Consider the following 22,933-nt stretch of genomic DNA (forward strand, 5'->3'; position numbering starts at 1 on the left):
AGATTTCCCCCCCCCCGCCACCCCCACACTGTAGTTGACAGGGCCCTCAACCGTGTCTGGCCCATTTCCCGCACGTCTACCCTCATCTCTTCCCCTCCCTCCCAGAACCGCAACAAGGTTCCCCTTGTCCTCACTTTCCACCCCACCAGCCTCCACATGCAAAGGATCATCCACCGCCACTTCCACAAAGTTCAGTGTGATGCCACTGAACGCATCTTCTCCTCCCCTCCCCTGTCAGCATTCCGAAGGGATCGTTCCCTCCACGACACCCTGGTCCACTCCTCCATTACCCCCAACACCTCGTCCCCTTCCCATGCAATCACAGGAGGTGTAACACCTGCCCTTTTACCTCCTCACTCCTCACTATCCAAGGCCCCAAACACTCCTTTCAGGTGAAGCAGCGATTTACGTACTTCTTTCAATGTAGCATACTGTATTCGCTGCTCACAATGCGGTCTCCTCTAAATTGGGGAGATCAAACACAGATTGGTTGACCGCTTTGCGGAACACTTCCGCTCAGTCCAAAAACATGACCCTGAGCTTCCGGTTGCTTGTCATTTCAACACCCCACCCCCTGTTCTCATACCCACATATCGGTCCTGGGCTTGCTGCAGTGTTCCAGTGAACATCAACACAAGCTCAAGCAACAGCATCTCATTTACCGATTAGGCACACTACAGCCTGCCGGACTGAACATTGAGTTCAATAATTTCAGAGCATGACGGGCCCCCCTTTTTATTTGTAGTTATTTTTTCTTTTTATTTTATTTTAGTTTTGTTTCATCCTTCATTTTTTTTTTACCATGTGCCTGCCCACTGTTTTTTTCATGTTTGTGCTTTGGGCCAGGGCTGTTCATTTTCTGTCCATTAACATCCTCATTGCACTAATGCTTTGTCTTTCAGCACAACAATAACATACCATTTGCCTTTGCTCCATGACCTTCTTGTCAGTTATTCTCGGTGATCCTGTCCTAGTAACACCTTCCCTTAGTTATCTCTTTCCCCACCCCCGCTTTATTTGCTTAAAACCTATTACATTTCTAACCTTAGGCAGTTCTGATGAAAGGTCACTGACCTGAAACGTTAACTCTGCTTCTCTCTCCACACTTGCTGCAGACCTGCTGAGTATTTACAGCATTTGTTTTTATTTCAGATTTCCAGCATCTGCAGTATTTTGCTTTTATTATATAACTTTTCAAGGGTTTTTACCGCGATACCTAGAGTAAAAGTACAAGTTTTTGCTAGTTCAGTGATTTCTACAGTGCACCCTTTGGGGAAGGGTATATTCACTGACAGTAACTTCTGGATTTCCGCATTTAATGGCACAATTGCGGACTCCAGAATTTGCTAACAGTTTCTTTTTTTATTTATTTCCATGGGATATGGGCATCGCTGGTTAGGACAGCATTTATTGTCCATCCCTAATTGCCCTCGAGAAGGTGGTGGTGAGCTACCTTCTTGAACTGCTGCAGTCCATGTGGTGTAGGTATACCCACAGTGCTGTTCGGAAGGGAGTTTCAGGATTTTGACCCAGCGACAGTGAATGAACGGCAATATAGTTCCAAGTCAGGATGGCGTGTGGCTTGGAGGGGAACTTGCAGGTGGTGGTGTTTTCATGCATCTGATGCCCTTGTCCTTCTAGGTGGAAGAGGTCACAGATTTAGAAGGTGCTGTTGAAGGAGGCATGGTGAGTTGCTGCAGTGCATCTTGAATATAGTACACACTGCTGCCACTGTGTGTCGGCAGTGGAGGGTGTGAATATTTGAGGTGGTGGATGGGGCCCACCAAGCGGACTGCTGTGTCCTGGATGGAGTTGAGCTTACTGAGTGTTTTTGTATCCGCACTCATCCAGGCAAGTAAAAAGTATTCCATCACACTTCTGAATTGTGCCTTCTAGATGGTGGACATGCTTTGGGGAGTCAGGAGGTGGGTTACTCACTGTCATTATTATTGTGAAATCTGAGCCATTATGTTGGGACTATAACATTGTGCGTTTTCTATTGATGTGGGTATGTGGATATGGCTAGCGTTAAGCATTGTAATGAAGATATCAGCAATGCCAGACTCACTGTGTATTGTAACATACATCACAAATGTGGGTACTGTAATAAAGCAGTGCAAAAACTAATTTTTTTTGACATTTGTTCATGATATTTTAGCTTCCACCGTAATCCCATGTGTATGTTCCAATCATTTATTTCACTATCTGTAAAATTTAAAATTAAAAAAAAGTGGTCAGTGGTTTTTAAACTTCCTGGATTGTTGTCTCGAATTGAATACTCGAATGCGACTGGTTGCTTACCCTGTTTGCTGGAGATCCCCTCAACTCAGTGCCAGATTCAAACGAACTTCAGGAAAGGGGAAATCCACTCAACAGAGATCGCTAGATTTTTGAGGGTAGCTTTCTTCAAAGTCAGCATTGAGCAGCGTTGCTTAGCTGTTAACCACAAAATCCAGTTCAATATGTTGCACTAATTTACACTAGAGTGGAATCTTAAATTACAAAACACCATTTGCATATAGAGAACTGATGATACTTGTGCTGATCAGAGAAAAACAACTAAGGGCTAAATTCAGAATGAGCAAAACTCTGGGCACAATTTTTGTAGTAAACCTAGATATGTCACTATTCCATGAAAAACAGTAAACCCTGAATGTACATGCAAGTTGAATAAATGAAGTAAAATAGCAATAATCAGAGATTATTAAGCACTTCAAAGTATTTCAAATAGCAGTTAACTAATGGAATGAAAAAAATTCATTGATTGTTGCATCATACTTAATAAGTTCAATTAAGCGCTCTTCCAGAAATTCTTTAGTGCTGTTCAAGTCAGCTAGTTCAGCCACAAGTTTTTGTTCATTTCTTTCTGTCTCTACTTGCGTCTTCTCAAGCTGTTGTTTATACTCTTCTAGCTCCACTTTTACAGCTTCCAACTCCTGCTGGGTACTATTGAAAAATAAATTTCAGTAAGTCAACTGCAAACTGCAGACATCAGTAACTTTATGAAGCCTGAGCATGTCCAATGCATTAAATAGTATTCAAAACCAACATTAATTTCACTGAAGTTCACTCTCTCCCAAAACTACTAAATAAAATTTAATAAAAGCAAAATACTGCGGATGCTGGAAATCTGAAACAAAAACAAGAAATGCTGGAATCACTCAGCAGGTCTGGCAGCATCTGTGGAAAGAAAAGCAGAGTTAACGTTTCGGGTCAGTGACCCTTCTTCGGAACTGACAAATATTAGAAAAGTCACAGATTATAAGCAAGTGAGGTGAGGGTGGGGCAAGAGATAACAAAGGAGAAGGTGCAGATTGGACCAGGCCACATAGCTGACCAAAAGGTCACGGAGCAAAGGCAAACTATATGTTAATGGTGTGTTGAAAGACAAAGCATTAGTACAGATTAGGTGTGAATACACTGAATATTGAACAGCAAGTGCAAACCTGAAAAAAAACCTGAAAAAAACAGTGGGTAAGCAAACTGAACAAACGAAGATGAAATGAAATAAATGCAAAAAAAGATTGTAAAAAATGAAAAAATGTAAAAAAAAAAGGAAGAAAAAATAACTAAAAATGAAAGTAAAATGGGGGTCTGTCATGCTCTGAAATTATTGAACTCAATGTTCAGTCCGGCAGGCTGTAGTGTGCCTAATCGGTAGATGAGATGCTGTTGCTCGAGCTTGCATTGATGTTCACTGGAACACTGCAGCAATCCCAGGACAGAGATGTGAGCATGAGAGCAGGGGGGAGTGTTGAAATGGCAAGCAACCGGAAGCTCAGGGTCCTGCTTGCGGACTGAGCGGAGATGTTCCGCAAAGCGGTCACCCAGTCTGCGCTTGGTCTCCCCAATGTAGAGGAGACCACACTGTGAGCAGCGAATACAGTATACTACATTGAAAGAAGTACAAGTAAATCGCTGCTTCACCTGAAAGGAGTGTTTGGGGCCTGGGATAGTGAGGAGAGAGGAGGTAAATGGGCAGGTATTACACCTCCTGCGATTGCAGGGGAAGGTGCCCTGGGACGGGGACGAGGTGGTGGGGGTAATGGAGGAGTGGACCAGGGTGTCGCGGAGGGAACGATCCCTTCGGAATGCTGACAGGGGAAGGGAGGGGAAGATGCGACTGGTAGTGGCATCACACTGGAGGTGGCGAAAATGGCGGAGGATGATCCTTTGGATATGGAGGCTGGTGGGATGAAAAGTGAGGACAAGGGGAACCCGGTCACGGTTCTGGGAGGGAGGGGAAGGGGTGAGGGTAGAGGTGCAGGGAATGGGTCGGACACGGTTGAGGGCCCTGTCAACCACAGTGGGGGGAAATCCTCGGTTGAGGAAAAAGGAGGTCATATCAGAAGCACCGTCATGGAAGGTAGCATCATCAGAGCAGATGCGTCGGAGACGGAGAAACTGGGAGAATGGAATGGAGTCCTTACAGGAGGTAGGGTGTGAAGAAGTGTAGTTGAGGTAGCTGTGGGAGTCGGTGGGCTTATAATGGATATTGGTAGACAACCTATCCCCAGAGATGGAGACAGAGAAGTCGAGGAAGGGAAGGGAAGTGTCAGAGATGGACCATGTAAAGGTGAGAGAAGGGTGGAAATTGGAAGCAAAGTTGATAAAGTTTTCTAGTTCGGGGCGGGAGCAGGAAACGGCACCGATACAGTCATCAATGTACCGGAAAAAAAGTTGGGGGAGGGGGCCTGAGTAGGACTGGAACAAAGAATGCTCGACATATCCCACAAAAAGACAGGCATAACTAGGACCCATGCGGGTACCCATAGCGACACCTTTTACTTGAAGGAAGTGCGTGGAGTTGAAGGAGAAGTTGTTCAATGTAAATAAAATTTAACTCTTGTAAATGTAAAGTGAATAATACTGTAACTGCTTGGGCTAGAGGTGTATTAGCTGTCGAAGAAAAGATATAAGCACTTTTTTGTGGTATTGTGAAATTGATTACTTATATTAACAGAGTTCCTTGCTCCCCGCATTAGTGGCCATGCCTTCAGCTGCCTCGGCCCAAAGCTAAATCTCTCCACCTCTCTATCCTCTTTTAAGACCCTCTTTAAAACTTACCTCTTTGACCAACCTTTTAGTTATTTGTGCCAATATCTCTGTATGTGGCTTGGTATCAAATTTTGTACAATAATGTTCCTATGAAGGAGCTGTAGGTAATATGGTGGACTGATATGCAGATAATGAAAAAAAGACTTGCATTTATATAGCACCTTTCACAACCTCAGGAATTTCCAAAGTGCTTTAAAGCTAATGAACATTTGAAGTGTAGTCACTGTTATGATGTAGGGGGAAAATAAGTCAGTCAATTTGAGCACATCAAGATCCCACAAACTGCAATGTGATAACCAGATAATTTGTTTTAGTAATGTTGGTTGAGATATAATATAGGTATAATTGGTAATCTTTGAAAGTAATGCTTGGTCCAAGTGATCTCTTGAACAGGTTTTGATCGTCTGAGGGGGTCAGAGAGGAATTTTACAAAGTACTTGTTTCATTAAAGGCCCTTTTTGTTTTCTGTTTTTTGCCTCTCCCAGGAGATTACAGCGCTGTGGAAGTAGATGAGAGTTTGGGGGGGGGGGGGGGGGGGGGGCAGTGGCCTTGGGGGAATGTGTGTTTAGCGATGATGGCTCAGCCATCAGCATATGGGGCAGGCTTGATGGACCAGCTGGTCATTTCCTGCTGATCATTTTCATATTTTCCTATAGATAGTGGACAAGTCACCGGGCACAACTCCCCTCCTCTTCTTTAAATACTGCCTTATAACGTTTAGCGTGCAGATGGGGCCTTGGTCTAACATTTCATCTGAAAGACAAGTACTTCCAACAGTGCAGCAGTCCCTCAGTACTATCCTGAAGTACTAGCCTCAATTATATGTGTTCAAATCTCTGGAGGTAGGCTTGAACCAACGACTTTCTGACTCAGAGGTAAAAGGGTTACTACTGAGACAAAGCTGGCACCTTTTAAGAAACTGTTCAGAACAGCCAGCATAGAAACTAAGGCTTGGACAGAACCAAAGACCTTGAGAGCACAAAACAGAAGCCATTTGAGTAATTGCGTTTGTGTTGGCTCATTGCTTGAGCAACCAATATGAATCACAATGCCTTTATCCTCCCCCGCACAGCTTAATATATTTTTCTATTTGAAAATGTTATCTCCTCCTCCTTTACATGATGCAATTGTCTCTGCCTCAAATTCTCCCTGTGACTAAAGGATTCCATGCTTTAACAACGCTCTATGACATTTTGATTAAGCGCTGTCCTCACTTTCTTCATGACAATGCTAAGTCAAAGAAAATCATCAGTTTATCGCTAACTTGTTAACCAGAGGAATTTTTTTTTCCTATTCATATATTAAAGTCCTTCGTAATATGATAGTACGGAAGATTAAAAGAAATATTGTGCATTTCTATAAACATATTTAGAGACAGCAGATAAAAAAGGAAATAATGGGCCACTGAAATACCTGAAAGGTGAAATATCAAGTGACTAAGATAACCAACAGACTGAATGAATTGATCTTTCTGTGTTCACCAAGGAGACCCAGTCTTCTGGGAAATAAGGAATGAAAATGGAGTCAACAATAATTTACCTTAACTAACAATTTTACTGAAGATTTGAGGAAATTACAGATTTTAATGAAAAAAGAAAATCTAGGGATTCAACATATTCAGATTGCAGCAAGCTCTTTCGCATCACGCTACACAAGTGATTAAGCTATACGAATTTTAAGCACCTACGGTCTCTTATGTTCGGCTTCACTGATTATTCCTGCAAGCAGACCTCATCGCCTACAATCTGCCCAATATTTAGTAAAATACCTGGGAATTTTAACAATAAAACCCTAGTTGCAACTAAGTATTGGATGAAATAAAAACAAGAAATGCTGGAATCACTCAGCAGGTCCTAGTTCCAAAGAAGGGTCACTGACCCGAAGCATTAACTCTGCTTCTCTTTCCACAGATGCTGCCAGACCTGCTGAGTGATTCCAGCATTTCTTGTTTTTATTTCAGATTTCCAGCATCCGCAGTACTTTGCTTTTATTTAAGTATTGGATGATATGGTCCCGTACATAAAGCATGCATCTTGTCTTTTCGGAAGACAAATTGAAAAGTACTGCACTGAGATGAAGCTGATAGCAAATCAACAATTATTTTTTTTATAAAGCATACATGAATGAACAATATCAAGGTTTTCAGTGAGATGCATTTATTTTCTACCACTCCGCATACTAAAAATGACAAACCTTGCAACTCAACAGGCTTAACTCAAGTTAGTACCAGTCAGCTGAAGGTCAACTATCAACTGAAATATATTTATTCTCTCTGCTATACTCAAGACTGTTTCAGATTTCCCACAATAATTGCTCACTTCCTAGTCAGCAAAAGAACCAATAAAATGTCTGATTTCTCCAGACTGGGGAAAGAACAGTAAGAAAGGAAATGTATTTCTGGCCATTAAAATTTCCATTTGAAGTGAGAGTTGGCATATTACAATGCCATGCAAAGGAGGAAACAAGTAAAGCAATGTATTTCACAGCATTTATAGCCCAGAAACAATGAATCCAATGGATGCCTGTGTGTCCCTGGCTGCCAGCGTTGCTAAGAAGCTTCGAGGAAGTTATTATTCAAATAGCTGGTTTCCCTACAGCAGCTGATCACAAACCAATTGACTGCTGCAGATAAACTGGCAAACTCAAAACTCAGTAGTATTTAAATTGTTTTAACATAAAATTCTGGCCTGCACGGCTAGCAGAAGTCCCACTCTATCGCACTTCCATCAATTGAGGAAAGCAGATCCCATATAGTACCTAGAGGCAAACAAATAGAAGGATGTGCCTTACAATGCCTCCAGAATTTTTTTAAAATTACAACAATCTGCAAATAGATATGTACCCAAATATCCTTTATGTAAAACACAAGCTAAAAAGCAAAGGAACAGAGTGAGATTAACTCACTACCATGTTTTAAAGTTATACCTGATTAAATTTTCTGCAAGGGAGTTTAGCTTCTCCTCCTTTTCATTCTTCAAGAATTGTGAATCCACAATTACTTGTGCTTTTTGCTCCAATTCTTCTGACAATTTACAGTTGAGGTTCTTTAAAATTAATGTAATAAAACAATTGCAAGTGGTAAGCAGGGATGAAATGCAAGTACATTATTGAAAAGATTTACCTAAATGAAAATCCCGCATCAATGATTTCTATTCTCAAGTGTAGGTACATGTTTGACTCACTTGAAATTCAAGCAATTGTTTATCCATTGAGGCTATTTGGGTTTGTCGCTCATTAAGGTGCTTTTTCACAGCCTCCAATTCTTCACCAACAGTCTGTCAAAATTAAGGTATTATCAAAATTTATCAGTCCATTACTAGTTCCAATTTAATGCAATGTACTTTGGTCAAATGTAAGTACTCAACAATTAAAAGTTATAATGAAACTTGATCTTAATTAACAATGAAAATCCATCAATTTTATACTAATTCACAGGAAAATTACAGAAAACGATACAAAGCATTGGCATCTGGTTCTAGAACAAATGGGAGCTATTCTGAACAGCAATTACATTTAAAAAGGAAGGATGCTACTAAACTGCTAAGAATGATTAAATAGGAAAATGACGAGCTATTTAAAGTAGGGGAAGTGGAAAATATTCTTCCCCATAGCCAGGAATAATAAATCAAAGAGCAGGCTGTTATTGCATATCTCCAAATGGTTGGTTAACAGCAACATTGATGGAAACAGTAAGCAGGTATATGCCCATCCTCTACTTTGCTAGTAGTATGAGGCCCAAAGATCACGGAAGAGAAAAGTGTCAAAAAAAGCCTTTCTCTTCTAAAACAAGTAAAAATAAAGACATTGTTTTCTAAATTTAAACAATAGAAATTTGAGGTCAAATCTCCAATTAAGAAAAATGATTTAACCCAGATAAATATACAGGTAATATGCAGAAACTCAGGCTTTCAAAACTAGAAAAACTGCTAAATTCAAATATCCTGCATCGAAATTAATTATGCACATTTCTTACTTTGCATTTAAAATGGAATAAAAACACAAATAAAAGCTCTCAGTATTCCAATCATTAACCAGACACCCTGCCTGTAGCAATACAAGGAGAGAACCTAGTCATCACCTTTAATTTGTTCTGATAATCCATCACCTCTCCACTCATTTGAAATTTGATTGCTGAAAGCTCTTCTCTTGCAGCTTCTTGGAAGCTTTTTACTTTTCGTTGTGCTTGTGCTAGCTTTCTCTGCAGCTCTTTTATACATGTTGCAGACTCTTCTGATCTCCTTAACTCCTCTTGCAGCTGTACGTTCTCACTCTTGAGTTTGGAAACATCAAGATTTAGTTGGTTTTGTTCCACTTTTACCTCCTCACAAAATGTTGCTTGCTGTTCAGAAATTTCAATACATTTCTGCTCAGTGGCAGCTTTTTCTGCGCTGAGTGTACAAATTTGCATGCCAAGTTCTGCCATTTCAGTGTTTGTCCTCTGAAGTAGATCTTTGGTCTCAATATTCTCAAATTCTAACTTCTCAGTGTACTGTTTCAGCTGGGTCAATTCTTCTTTAACAGACACAAGTTGCTCTTCAAGTTCAATTACATGCTGCGCTGACTTCTCCCTTTCTTTTTTACAATAATCTTCTTTTTCTTTAAATAGCAAGAGTTTCTCAGCATGATTACTATTAATTGATTCTATCTGTTCTTTTAGATTTTGAACCAAGGCTCTGTATTCCTCCTTGGAACATACTGCAAGATTTAGATTACTGCATATATTTTCCTTTTCTTCAAGTGCATGTTTAAGCTGCAACTTGAGCTCTTGGCCCTCTGTCTGTAATCTGGTCACTTCAGCCTGCTTGATTTCAAGCTGATTTTTAGTGGTAGCTAAGCTTGCATTTATCTCCTGCATTTCTTTTTCCTGAAGCTCTCGCTCCTGCAGCTGTGCTTCCACTAATGCATTTTTCTCAGCTATTAGGCTTTCTGAAAGCATAGTCTGTTGCTTAAAGTTATTCCCAAGATTCAACTTTTCTTTCTCCAAGGTCTCTATTGTTGTCTGACTTTTCTCAATGTTTTCCGAAAACTGCTTTAACATGTTAACTTTCTCAAGTAAAGCATCTCCTTTCTCAGCTAGAAGGGAGACAAGGGAATTTTCATTCTTCTTTGACTCTATTAATTGATGCTGCAGGTCTGAAATCCGTTCTTCCTTGGTCTGGCAATCTATTTGGAGATTTAGTAAGCGGTCATTCAAATTATTTTCTTCTTGTTTCAGATCATCTAATTCTGACTGATTCTTTTCCAGCTTTGTTTCTGCTCTTTTAAACAGCCTGAGAGTATTTTGCAATTTCTCATTCAACTGCCTGTTTTCTTCCCTTAGCTTTTTTTCTTTTTCATCCACTGTCACCATGGCATCTGCTATCTGGCCCTGCAATTGTTTCTCAGATGCATTCAGTCTGTCTATCTCAGCTTCAAGGGTTGAACAAGTCTTCTCCAATTCTTTCTCTCTTTCAACATGTTTCTGCATTATATGTTGATTTTTCTTGTTCTCAGCTTGCAATTTCTGATGCTCAATGTTAATATGTTCTGTCCTAGTTTGCAGCTTGGCTAGTAGCTCTTCTAAATCTTGTAATCTTTTCCTAAGATCTTCTTTCTCACATAAAAGCTTATTCTGAACCTCCTGATGGTTTTGTGCCTTGCTATAAGCAGCAGACAATTCTAATTCTTTTACTTTGAGATGGCTGGAAAGAGTGTTTATTTGTTCCTCTAAAGTAACTTTTATTTTTTCATATTTAATCTGCATTTCTTCTTGCTCTTTTCTCAGCTCCTGAATTGACTTCTTCCCTGACTCAAGATCTATGGTGCCCTTTTCTTGTACACTCTTAATTTCTCTCCATTCATTCAGGAAACATTCTAGCTCTTCATCTTTCTTCACAAGTATAGCACTTTTCTCCTCAAATTTTGAAGTCATCTCATTTAGCTTTAACTCAAGCTCATTTATTTGCGATTCTCTTGATTTCAAATCATTTGTCAACTTCTCCAGCTGAGACTGCTGCATACTGTTTAATCTCTGCATTCCAATTTCCTCCCGCTCAGCCTCATTCAACTTGTCAAGAAGCTCATGGATCTTCTGTGCTGAATCATAGTGGGTTGCTGTTAGTTGTCCCTTTTCAGTCAAAATACTGTCTATCCTTGCTATCAGCTCTATGTTCTTCTGTTCCACTGTCATTAGCTTGGTCTGTAGTTCACTAAAATTGTCATCTTTTGTCTCTTCAGAGACCTTGATCCTTTCCATTTCCTGTGTTAATGACTGCAACTTTACTATGTAGCCTTGATTGCATGTTTCTAACTCCATAATCTTCATCTGAAGCACCTGCTGTTTTTCAGTGGAACTGACTTCTAATATCTGCAAAGATTTCTGAAGCTCTTTAATAGTGCCTTGAGCAAAAACAGAACCCTCACGCTGCTGATTCAGCTCTTCCAGCATCTGTTTCAGCCTATGGCTTTCCTCCAGAATATCAGCATTTGATTTCTTCATAGCTTCTGCTGTTTGCTCATGCAAAGTTATTGCCCTCTGTAATTCTTCCTTCTCCAGTTCCATCTGCTGGATCTTCTCTTGCATCTCCCTTTGCTTTACATCAGATTGATCAAGTTCAGCGCGTAACTCATCAAAGGTTTCCAGCTGCTCCGCTATTAATGGACTGTTTATTTCTGGATTCAAAAGACAGTCTGGAGCCTACAAAAAGATGTAATCTATATATAAGTTATGTTACAGTAGACAATTTTGATGTAACTTCATCAGTAAACTTTATTTTTTCAGAAAAATGTACCCAGAAACTAGTTGAACAAAACAACCCTAATTCAGGTGCAGGGTGTTTATTAACAAAACGAATTATTAGTCCAAAGCTAGGGGCCATAAATATCAGATAGTCATTAATAAATCCAAATAAAGAATTCAGGAGAAACTTCTTTATCCTGATAATGTTCCGGATGTGGAACTCGCTACAAGGAGTAGTTGAGGCAACTGGCATAGATGCCTTTAAGGGAAGGTAGATAGTACCTAAGGAAGAAAGGAATAGAAGGATACGTAGGTAGATTTAGGGTTAGATGCAGTAGAATTGGAGGAATCTCGTGTAGAGCATAAATACCAGCCTAGACCAGTTGGGCTGAATGGCATATTTCTGTTCCGTAAATTCGATGTAACTCAAAGACAAATCACATATCATGTTTACCTAAAACCTTCAAGTAATTTTCAACTATAATTACTCAGAGCACATGAACAGTTCCAAAGATATCAACCATCTGTCAAAAAAAACCCCAGGAAAGATCTTTCAGAAACTGAAGTCTAAATGTTGGCTGAAAAATTGGACCTCAGTGCAGCTGTTTTACGGGCGCAACAAAGGCCAAGTCCATGGCCCAATGTTCTGTGCCAAAAGGATGCCTGAAAGATGTCCAGCCAAAAATTGGGATAGGTGATTTTTAATGTGCCCCTAGCAGCTGCTTAAAATGTTAGGCATTAGGCCTTTTATATAAAAGAAGAGCCTTATTGCCAGTTTTAGGCCCCCTCTGCCAAACTGGGCTGTTCTGAGAATTTTTCACTGACCGCCACCAAAAAATAAGTTTTTAAAAACACTGCTGTGGAACCAGGAGGAGCAGGAGCGCTTCCCAACTTCACAGTACCCATCTGATCCCCACCCCCACTGTTGCCATGCACCCCTACCCACCGTCACAACTTGTATTCGGGTCACTATTCGCAAGGCTAACAGTTCAATGTTAATTTCCTCAAATAGGTGAGCTGCCTGTGGAGGCACGACAGGTGCTGGCAGCTTACGCATTTAATATTAATGAGGCTCAAGGCCCAATTTCAGCCACATTGATTCCTTTGCAACTAAAACCAGACGTTGATGAAGTTCCGTGCCATTATATTTAAATCATGCTTATTTGCATTGGTGAATTTGTTCTAGAAAGTTACAGAACAGGTACCCCACTGCTAAAGAGGAAAACAATCTGCTATTTGGATTGAAAAAATTGCATTCCTATGGGTAGGAAATCTACTCTAAAGTACAGCATCATGAAATGCAAGAAAAATCAGCCTTGACTTTGAACGCTCTGCCATAAAGTCATATAAAAAAATCTGTTGTAGTAGAAAGCACATCAGGGCTGAAGGAACCAGACTATAAAGCTTTAAATCGTAAACAAGGTCTGGAGTTTCCGTATGATTTCCATCCAAATATCAGCACAATCTAGGCAGCATCAAATTAAATAGTCCTAAAGATTGTGGAATTTTAAGTGCAATAAGTTGCACCCATAACCACTTTATGCACAACATTTGATGCTGGCTCAAATCTTTGTTTACACAAATCAGTATGCAGCACAAAACTTTTCACATACCCAGCATGGAATGATGAGTTTCCACCAATTGCACTTGTTCAAAACGGTTCAGGATACTCTGGCACCAGAATCCCAGGCACACAAACACCCATGGTCATATGGATCCAGCATTAACAGTTTGACCTGCAGTTACCAGGGGCTGAATCTTACTGACTCCCCGACATCGGGGTCATGGCAGGGGGTCCAGAAAATCCTTCCAGTAGGTGCCCCGGGCTTCAAAGCTGGGAAGGCCCCACACCATTTTACCAGCAGCCTGTCATAATTTTATATTTACATCTCTATCAAATCTCCCCTCCATCCCCTTTGTTCCAAGGAGAACAAACCCAGCTTTTCCAACCTAACCTTGTAACTAAAATCTTGAATCCCTGGAAACATTCTAGTAAATCTCCTCAGCACGCTCTCATGGCCATTCACATCGTTCCTTAAGTGTGGTGACCAGAACTGGACACACTACTCCAGTTGGGGCCTAAGCAGAGCTTTATAAAGGTTCAGCATAACTTCGCTGCTTTTGTACTCAATGCCTCTATTTATGAAGCCCAAGATCCCATGTGCTTTACTACCCACTCTCTCAATATGTCCTGCCACCTTCAAAGACCAGCAGTCAATTGAAGTGAATTAAAAAGCAAGGCCAAGAGGTTGCAAGATTGGAAGCATGATCTGGAAGACTGGAAGATCGATCAGAGCGATAGATGAGCAGACTTGCTGCATGATGATAGGATAGGAGCAGCAGAGTTTTAGAAGAGCTGAAGTTTACAGAGCATGGAGGCTGAGAGGCCACTCAGGAGTATTGGAATAATCGAGTACGGAGGTGACTAATGCATCAGACTTTCAACAGCAGATGAGCTAAGAAGTTCGAGGTTGAAGACTTTGTGATGGAGAAAATATGTGGTCAGAGGCTCAGATTGGGATCAAATAAGGCACCAGCTGCAAAAAAACAGTATAGTTCAACCTGAGACAGTGGCCAGGGCAAGGGATGGTATAATACCAAAGCTGTGAATATAACAAATTGCATTTATGTAATGCCTTTAACTTAGAAAATGTTTCAAGCTGCTTCAAATTTGCAAAATTAGAGATAAATGGAAATCAAACCATAATGATGGATTTTAAGGAGGGCCTTAAAGGGAGACTGAAAGGTAGAGAGGCAGGGTGGTTGAGGGAGGGAATTACAGGACGTGAGACTTGAAGGCAGAGCCACAACACAAAAGACCAGAATTGGAAAAATGACAGTTTATGGTGGGTGTCAAAGACGGTGGTTTCAATCTTCTCCATGTTTAACTGAAAGTAATTTGCTCTTCCAGGACCGAATGTAGGAGAAACAGTCTGTCAGGAGAGGTGATGGAGGTGTGGAATGGGTGATGGAGAGGTAAAGCTGGGTGTTGCCAGAGTACATGCCAAGACCCCATGTCTTTGGAAGATCCCACTAAGGGCAAATGTAGGTGATGAACGTGGGGCATGGCACCCATGATGGATCCTTGGGAAATTCCAGAGATAACAGTATGAGGGCAGCAAGTGAAGCAATTACTGGAGATGCTTTGGCTACGGTAAGAGTGAAAACAAGCAAGGGAATTCCCACAGAGTTGGAAAAAAGGAAAAGACTTGGAATAGAATGGTATGACCAAAGTTTGTAGCAATCAAGAGGATAAGGAGGGAAAATGCACCATGGTCACAGTCACAGAGAATGTCACTTGTGACTTTGATTACTATCATTTCAGTGCCGTATGATGGGAGGAAACCTGATTGAAGAGATTCAAACATAGAATTGTGATGACGATGGGCATGAATTTGGAAGGAGACAATATATTCAAAGGACTGGAGAGGAAAGGGAGGTTAGAGATAGAATGCTAGTTTGCAAGGATAGATGGTGAAGGGTGGATCTTTCTAATGGTGGAGAATGATAACCGCGTTTTGAAAGCAAGGGGGAGGGGGGATTGTACCATGCACAATGCCAGCTAACATGGCAGGAAAAAAGGGAAGTTCAGATATCAGCAACTTAGTGGGAATGGGATCAAGGGAGCTGGATAAGATGAGCTTGCAGAAGGAAGACAGGAGAGAAACTACAGAAGGAATGCATAATCAGAGTAAGGCAGCGGAACCTGGGGACAGATCTGACTTGTTTGGAAAGGGAAAGGATGGTGAGGGGATGGGAGAAGGGCAGAGAAGAGGCAGTTGAAAAATTGGTCTCAATCCTAATGACAAAGAAATCAATGAGCTCGTTTCACTTGTTCGTGGATGTCAGGGTGGGGGAGACAGGCGTGAGGGGTTTAAGGAGACTATTGTTAGTGGAGAAAAAAACACAAGTTATATTTGCTGTCCATGAAAATTCTGTAATGGGTAGTTTTGACACAAAACAGTGGGGCCTGACAGCACTTGGTGCAGTCCAGCATATCTGATGGCCAAACCAGTTGTGTGCCAGATACATGCAAATCTGCACCCTTTGGACTTGAGGGGGCAAAGCTGTGGACTATACCATGGGGGATGACTGGAATGGGAGACAGTGCGTCAAAAGGGAGGTGCGGGACATGTTGTTATGCAAGTTGTCAAATGGAGAAGCATCATGGCAAAAGAAAAGCTAAAGGCTAGGCAGTTAGAAGTTTGAAAGTGGAGTTTTAAGTGACTTGGCGAACAGTTTTATTTCCAGGGCAGACACAGAAGGAAATGGGGTTGAAAGAGTGTAGGGAAATGTGGCTCAATGGAGATAATAGAAAGTGGTTGGAATTGGTCTTATGTGAATGAAACCAGGGGAGTGGAGAGGCTACATAAGATGGCAAAGTCAGAGGGGTAACTGTTAATAATGGGTAGGAAAGTTTAAATGGAGATATAGATTTAGGGAAGATAAAGGAGCAGTGAAATCAGAGAGAAAGGGCAATGTGAGTTAAAATGGAGTTTAACAGATGTGATTACATTACTGGATTAATAATCCAAAGATCTAGATTAATAGTCCAGAGAACATTAGTTCACATCCCACCCTGGCAGTTTGAAAGTTTGAGTTTAGTTTTAACAAAATAAATCTGGAAATTAAAAAGCTGGCACCAGTAAAAAATTACAGTGAAGCTAATGGATTGTTATAAAAGCCCTACCGGGTTCCCTATGTCCTTTAGGGAAGGAAACCTGCTGTCCTTGCTTGTTCTGGCCAATGTGTGACTTCAGTCCCACATCATCATGGTTGACCTCTAAATGGTCTACTCAGTTGTGGGACACAAATGCCAGCCTTGTCAAACACACATTCTGAGTGCACAGACAAATGTTATACGGGTGATATAAAATTATATAGCCTCACTTAAATTGATAAATACATGCATTGATGATAGGGAAACACTGAAGATACCAGAGCAAGATAAAAACATTATACAAGATAAAAGGAATACTTACAACCTATTGGCTAATTATCTCTGCAAAGTGTATACATGCTTATGTTTTTAGCACTCACTTGTGAGTAGTTGCTGACCAAACTGCTTATACTGGAACATCTACTTGGTGGTTTCCAAAGATGTGATGGAGATTGAGACAGACCAAAAGACCTCCTTTAAAAAAAATACAAGCAGCAGTTTTATACACACTACTTGATGCAAAGCTAAAATAATTCTTTTCAGAACTTACAATGCTTAATGCAACACAGAGGCATCCAACAGTGGGGTGCATCCCAACATAAATATCAGCATGTGCTTTCCTTGGACTTCTGCTGCTGCATCCATCAAAGTTCACAGGGTCAAGGGAAGTCCCCTATGTAGCATGGGAATGGCGAGCGCTTGAGCTACTGGGATACATCCAGGTGGTAATTTACAGTGTAACTTGCTAGTTTGGGTGAAAGTTGGGTGCTGTAGGGACACACCTCCCAGACACATCATTTAATTGCCCCCAATGGTTTCTTTGCAACACTTCTTTTAAAAATTCACCTGTTTTATTTTGGACATCCAGGCCCTGATCCTGGCCTGAATGCCCCGAAGACCTACTGCTAGCATTCAGAATCCAGCAAACCTGGTCTGAAGTACTGCCACCAAACATACTGGGTCCCTCCGAGTGCCAGGACATGGGAACTTCCAGCACTACAAAGCCCGTGCTTATCTGTCTTACCCAGCTTGTATTGCAAGGTTCAGGAACAGACTCCATTCCTTACAAGGCCAATAATAATCTGGTTAATCCAGGTCCCAGTCTAATTTCCAGTGTGATCCCACTAAAGTTACTGCAAGAGTGTGCCAGAAGGTCAGCCCCAATATATTTAATATATTATACAAGTAAATATCTGGCAACACAGAAAATAAGAATGTGTAATAGAATGGATAGTATAAATTATATTATTTGCATAGTTGTTGAATGTAGATACTCTTTCTAGAATTTAACTTTAGAAGAGCACCAAACTATTCAGTCTTTCCTGACTCTCATACTCTCAGTTCTGGTAAACATTCTAATAATTTTTTTGCACTTTCTCCAGTGCATCTTTATCCATTTTCTAATATGGAGATCAGAACTGTGCACAGTATTTTAAAGTGTGGTCCAACCAATGTTCTATATAATTTTAGCATAATTTCTCTTCCAATTCTATCCCTCTAGCAATAAACCCAGTGCTTTGTTTACAGTTTTTATGGCTTTGACAACCTGCGTCACATTTAATGACATGAATCTATACTCAATCTGAAACTAAACTGAAAATACAGAAGAGCCCATCCCCCCAGAAAACTGCGCACACACAAATAAATAATTGCCTTCCATTTATTTCTCAACCAAGTGATTAACCTCTAATGGTTTTCTTTAAAGAACGATTACTAATTTTGCTGTTCCAAGGACATAGTTCCATAGTGGCTTCAGCTGAGCCGGCTGCTATTCCTCATGCTGGGATCCTGAAGACAATCTGGGTGCTTCAGCCTGTAAGAGCCCAGCTGCAGACTGCTCCATAGCTACTGTTGGGGCCATCTAGCCCAGCTGACTTGCCGGCACCATGGCAGAGGACTGGTTAAGGGGGAGTTGAAGGATCAGACCTGCTGACATAAAGGCCGGAATTTAACAGCCCCTCATCTAACCCCAAGAGGGGGTTGGGAGGCGGGGATGGGGAGCAAACATAAAATCGGGTGGGATGGCAGGAGATGCAGTGCCCCTTGCCCACTTGCCTCCGTTGGGATTTTACCAGCTGCAGGGGAGGTGGGTCAAGTAATGGCCACTAAAGGGCCTCTGCCCACTGCCATTAATATTTTATCATCAGCGGGTGGGCTCTTTGCCCCTGGGAAGGCCGCCCAATAAAACCTGGCAGCCTCCCTTCAGGCTGCTGCTCAAGGGATTGCTGCAGTTCCAGCAGTGTCCACCGCTCCCAGTAGCGCTGCTGGGACTGAAGAGCTGTTGGCCCTCTGACTGGCCAGCAGCTCTTGGAGGCAAGACATCCTGCATTAGAGAGGTGAAAGCCATGACTGCAGGCAGTTAATTGCCTGAGGAGTGTAAAATATGGTCATGGCTTCCAGGGCCAGTAAAGGCAGGCTTTCCCCCAGACTTTCCAGCCAGTGGGTTAGACCACCGCCTCTGCGTTAAATCCAGGCCAAAGAGAGGCGCCAACAAGTACTGCAACCCATCATGCCATTGCCACTACTGTGGGGCTGGGGCTCAACACTTATACTGTCCTGCACGACAGCAAACTGCAGATGACCAAATCATGTATTCTGCCCACACCAAATGTCTGCATGTACAAGATGGACTTGAAATTTGAGTCCAAACTCTGCATTACAGTCTTCCTAACTTCCACCAAAGCTGTGAAGAGTTTGAACATAGACTCCTGTTGCGAAGGCCCGGATGCAGTATCCCTGGAGGTTACTGGAATTTCGAGGATAGACTGCAGCATGCGGACGTCATGCAGGGTGAGACCACACCCTCACTAGCAGGCCTTCCAGTGCGATGCCAGCAGTTTTCTTCTTATAGTAGGACCCCTTATTTACTCATCTCTGTTCAGCTCTGAGGTAGCACAGGACCTCCCTTTCAGCGAGTTTTTTCTTGGGCACTCCTGCCATCAGTACAGGCTACTGCTCACTAGTTCATGGCATTTCACCAGACCCCTTCGTCCAATATCTAACTTATGCTGAGTGCCAGTGTCTCAGCTGGTGCCCAAGAGGGATGCAGCATGTGATGTAGCAACCTCAGGGGCATCATTATCCTCCAAGGTGCCTTATGCAGTGGCGTCTTGCTGCCAAGAGGTACAAAGGAACAAGAACTCAGATGACAAGTGACAGTCTTGAGAATGCTGCTTGACGTTGTGAAGGTTGCTGTGTACTTGTTGAGTAAAGGGCTCATTGTTCTGCTTGGATGAGGGCAATCACATTGGGGACTCCTTCATCTGCCTTGCCCTCTCCCACACATTATGTGCTGATTTGTCCTGCAGAGAGGGCAATAGTTAGAGAGAATCTGTTGAAAAGGTCAGGGAAGATGTGTGGTACTTGGGCATATAGTGTATCTATTGAAAGGTGGAGAAGACGCCAGATGGAATGGGGATGGGGAGGGAAGTGTGTGTAACGTGAATTGAAGGAAGGGGTTGGTGATTGTGCAAGTGGTGAGATGTGAGAAGAGAAAGGTATGTCTATGGTGAGAAGAGAGAAAAGGAAGCAGTGAATGTATTTGCCTTTGCGATTGTATGCTGCAGAATGCGATGGAGGACAGAGAACTATTGAAAGGGGTGCAGTGAAGTGCTGTTGCAAGAGATGGAGAGGTGAAGAGCTGTACTCACCCTTGCTGCTTGTGAGATCATTGAACCACTTCCTATATTGCAGCCAGGTTCTGGGGAATGGGGGCGTGCGGGGTGGTGGGTGATGCTGGTAGCACTGACCTAATCAAACACGAGTGCATATAGTGAAGGTTCCAGATTTAGTTAGGCCTTGGCATCGTATCGTAAATTGTACTCAGGTAAGCAGGGGGAGGGTAGCCCATTATTCAAATAGTAATGAGACTCTGGAGTTAAAATTGCCCAAGTCTCCTGTTGTCATGAAAACTACACCTGCCAAAATGAGACATATTAATTTCGTCATATGGAACATTAATTTTAAACTGTTACTGGACTGAAAGAATAACTTGGTTTAAAAGACCACTGAAACATGGCTGCATATTTTGCATTCTAAAAGACAGTTGAATAAGAGACAATATGGAACTGCTCACTGATTCAATTAACAAAGATTGGTCTGGGCAGCAGTGATGATCCACATCTTATATGTGTAAGAGACAGCACTTCACCCACCACCCCCACTGAACGCGCCTAGTCAGTTTTGAAATCCACAAACCGCAGGAGAGGTTGTTCCAAATAAGAAGTTAGTCACATGACTAACCTGCTGGCCAACTTGGTGTTAACGGAATTGTGCTCACAGAATGGTTGGAGAAGAGACTTCAATTTGAAGCCAACAGAAAAGGAAGGTCTTGTCCCCCTCTCTCCCTCACGAAGTTCCAGGGATCTACAGAAGCCGCTCAAACCTCAAGAGAGAAGACTCCTGTAGCTAAATAAGTTTGGAAGTGTGCACTGGGCCCCAACGAGAACTGCAAAGACTTTACATCAAACCCAAAATCCAGTAACTGAACTCCAGCTATTACTTTAAACCTTTTCCCTTCTTTCTCCTCCTCTGTCTCTATTAGCATGTGTATTTATCGTGTATGCGTCACATATTTTAGTTTTAGTTTAGAGATACAGCACTGAAACAGGCCCTTCGGCCCACCGAGTCTCTGCCGACCACCAACCACCCATTTATACTATATCCTACACTAATTCCATATTCCTACCACATCCCCACCTGTCCCTATATTTCCCTACCACCGACCTATACTAGGGGAAATTTCTAATGGCCAATTTACCTATCAACCTGCAAGTCTTTGGCATGTAGGAGGAAACCGGAGCACCCGGAGGAAACCCACGCAGACACAGGGAGAACTTGCAAACTCCACACAGGCAGTACCCAGAATTGAACCCGGGTCACTGGAGCTGTGAGGCTGTGGTGCTAACCACTGGTTAATAGATTTAAACAAGAAAAGGTGTAAGTTTAAGAAAACCTGTCTGGTTGATTTCTTTGCTATCACAACTAGAGGGCAGCGAACAAGGATTCACTGAGGGGAAGCTAAAAACATTGTTTTAAAAATTAAACCCTGTCACAGCCAAACTAAGCAAAGGCTGAGAGGGGAGCCCTAGACCACTGCCTCACCTGGTTCGAACACCTGCCAACAACTTTATTTGATTGGGGCGGTGGAAGGGAGGTTCTCTCCAGCTTCAACTTTTAACATCCATTAATATCAGGGTGAATGTTTTAGAGTGCATTTAGGTAAGGTGAAAAAGATAGGGACTCGAACCAACTTCATAAAATTTTTGATCAGTTTCTTTCACTTGCCAGTTGAGAAATGATGGGCCTGATTTTCCTTCCAGGGTCAGGAAATGGATGTCAGGATGTTTCCCACTCTCAGTCCCACCCCCAGGGGGAAGGAGTCACAGGCCTGATTTTCACAGCAACGGACTGTTAATTGGCTGGAGGGTGAGTTGGGCAGTTGGACTGAGTGAGGGTGGGATGGATTTAAACAGCCACACCAGCATTACTGTGGCTGCTGTTTTGGTGCATCAATTGATGGAGCAGAAAAGGCAGAGGGCTGGAACCTGGGAAGTGATACCCCTCGCTTTGCTGATGGAGACGTGGATGTCCTCCTCAAGGCAGTGAGAGAAAGGAGGGAGATCCTCTTTCCAGAGGGTGACAGAAGGTGGTCACCCTCCTAGACTAAGCATGCCTGGATTGAGGCAGCTCAGACCCTAAGCAGGCGGAGTGTGGTCAGGAGGAACAGAGTGCAGTGCAGGGAAAAGTTCAATGATCTTATTTGCTCTGGAAAGGTGAGTGCAATACCCAATCCTCAGGACAGGCCTCTGCCTACTCAACCTGCAGTTGACACTCCAGCCGAAGAGTCTGAGGGTGCATGCTGCTCCTGAACATGGGAGGAATGTGTCCATGATACTTACTGACCCCTTAACAAGGCTCAGAGCCATAGCGCTGCTGAGGACCTGCCAGCATTGATACATGCAGCTTCCTACCTCAATGAGCTGCTGGTATTGTCCATAGAGGCCAGCAGTGCCGTATCTCTCTCCCTTTTGGTCTTGCAGGAGAAATGGATACAAAATGCCCGTGTAAAGGTATAGTCGGGAGGGGTTCCCATCCTACACATTGTCACCGCAATGGAAGAGGAAACCACGGAGATTGCCAGGATAGCTGACAACAAACAAGTCAGGGAATACAAGATGGGCATCCCTGGTGGATATAGGGGAATAGAACCAGTAACACCTAGGTGAAAGGGGTGCAGTGCATTCCAGCCTGTCCAACAGTATGCCAAAGACTTAGCTGCATTGGGAAGCTTCAGCACTAGGGGCTTCTAATGTCCAAGGCTAGTTCTCATGAAGTCTTTTGGTTTCCCCTCACAGGTTCAGATGTCAAGGGACAAAGAGAAATTCCTGTGTCTGCACCAGGCCAGGTGGTGCCAAAAGACACCTCAGAAGAAGCACCGTCAAACTGTACAAGCGCACCATCCATCAGCGCAGATACAGTCACCTCGGCAGTTCCTC

The 22,933-nt window shown here is 42.4% G+C and overlaps 1 protein-coding gene across 8 annotated transcripts in view; it reads right to left on the reverse strand.

Annotated features, from left to right (window-relative positions):
* Positions 1–22,933, reverse strand: part of fyco1a (FYVE and coiled-coil domain autophagy adaptor 1a) — a 225,776-nt gene that overhangs the window by 171,540 nt on the left and 31,303 nt on the right. For 7 of the 8 annotated variants that reach the window (XR_010977255.1, XR_010977257.1, XM_068054896.1 and 4 more), the window contains 5 exons: positions 16,817–16,910; positions 9,137–11,734; positions 8,241–8,333; positions 7,984–8,102; positions 2,779–2,946 (listed from right to left, as the gene is read on the reverse strand). Coding sequence is in view for 6 of the 8 variants with exons in the window: in XM_068054896.1 (XP_067910997.1) it covers positions 2,779–2,946; positions 7,984–8,102; positions 8,241–8,333; positions 9,137–11,734; positions 16,817–16,910 (3,072 nt within the window). In the remaining 2 variants the exon portion in view is untranslated. The remainder of the gene's footprint in view (positions 1–2,778; positions 2,947–7,983; positions 8,103–8,240; positions 8,334–9,136; positions 11,735–16,816; positions 16,911–22,933) is intronic. The other variant, XM_068054938.1, reaches the window with a different exon arrangement.

Source organism: Heterodontus francisci, chromosome 2 (genome assembly GCF_036365525.1).
Source record: "Heterodontus francisci isolate sHetFra1 chromosome 2, sHetFra1.hap1, whole genome shotgun sequence".
In the NCBI taxonomy this organism is placed as follows: domain Eukaryota; kingdom Metazoa; phylum Chordata; class Chondrichthyes; order Heterodontiformes; family Heterodontidae; genus Heterodontus; species Heterodontus francisci.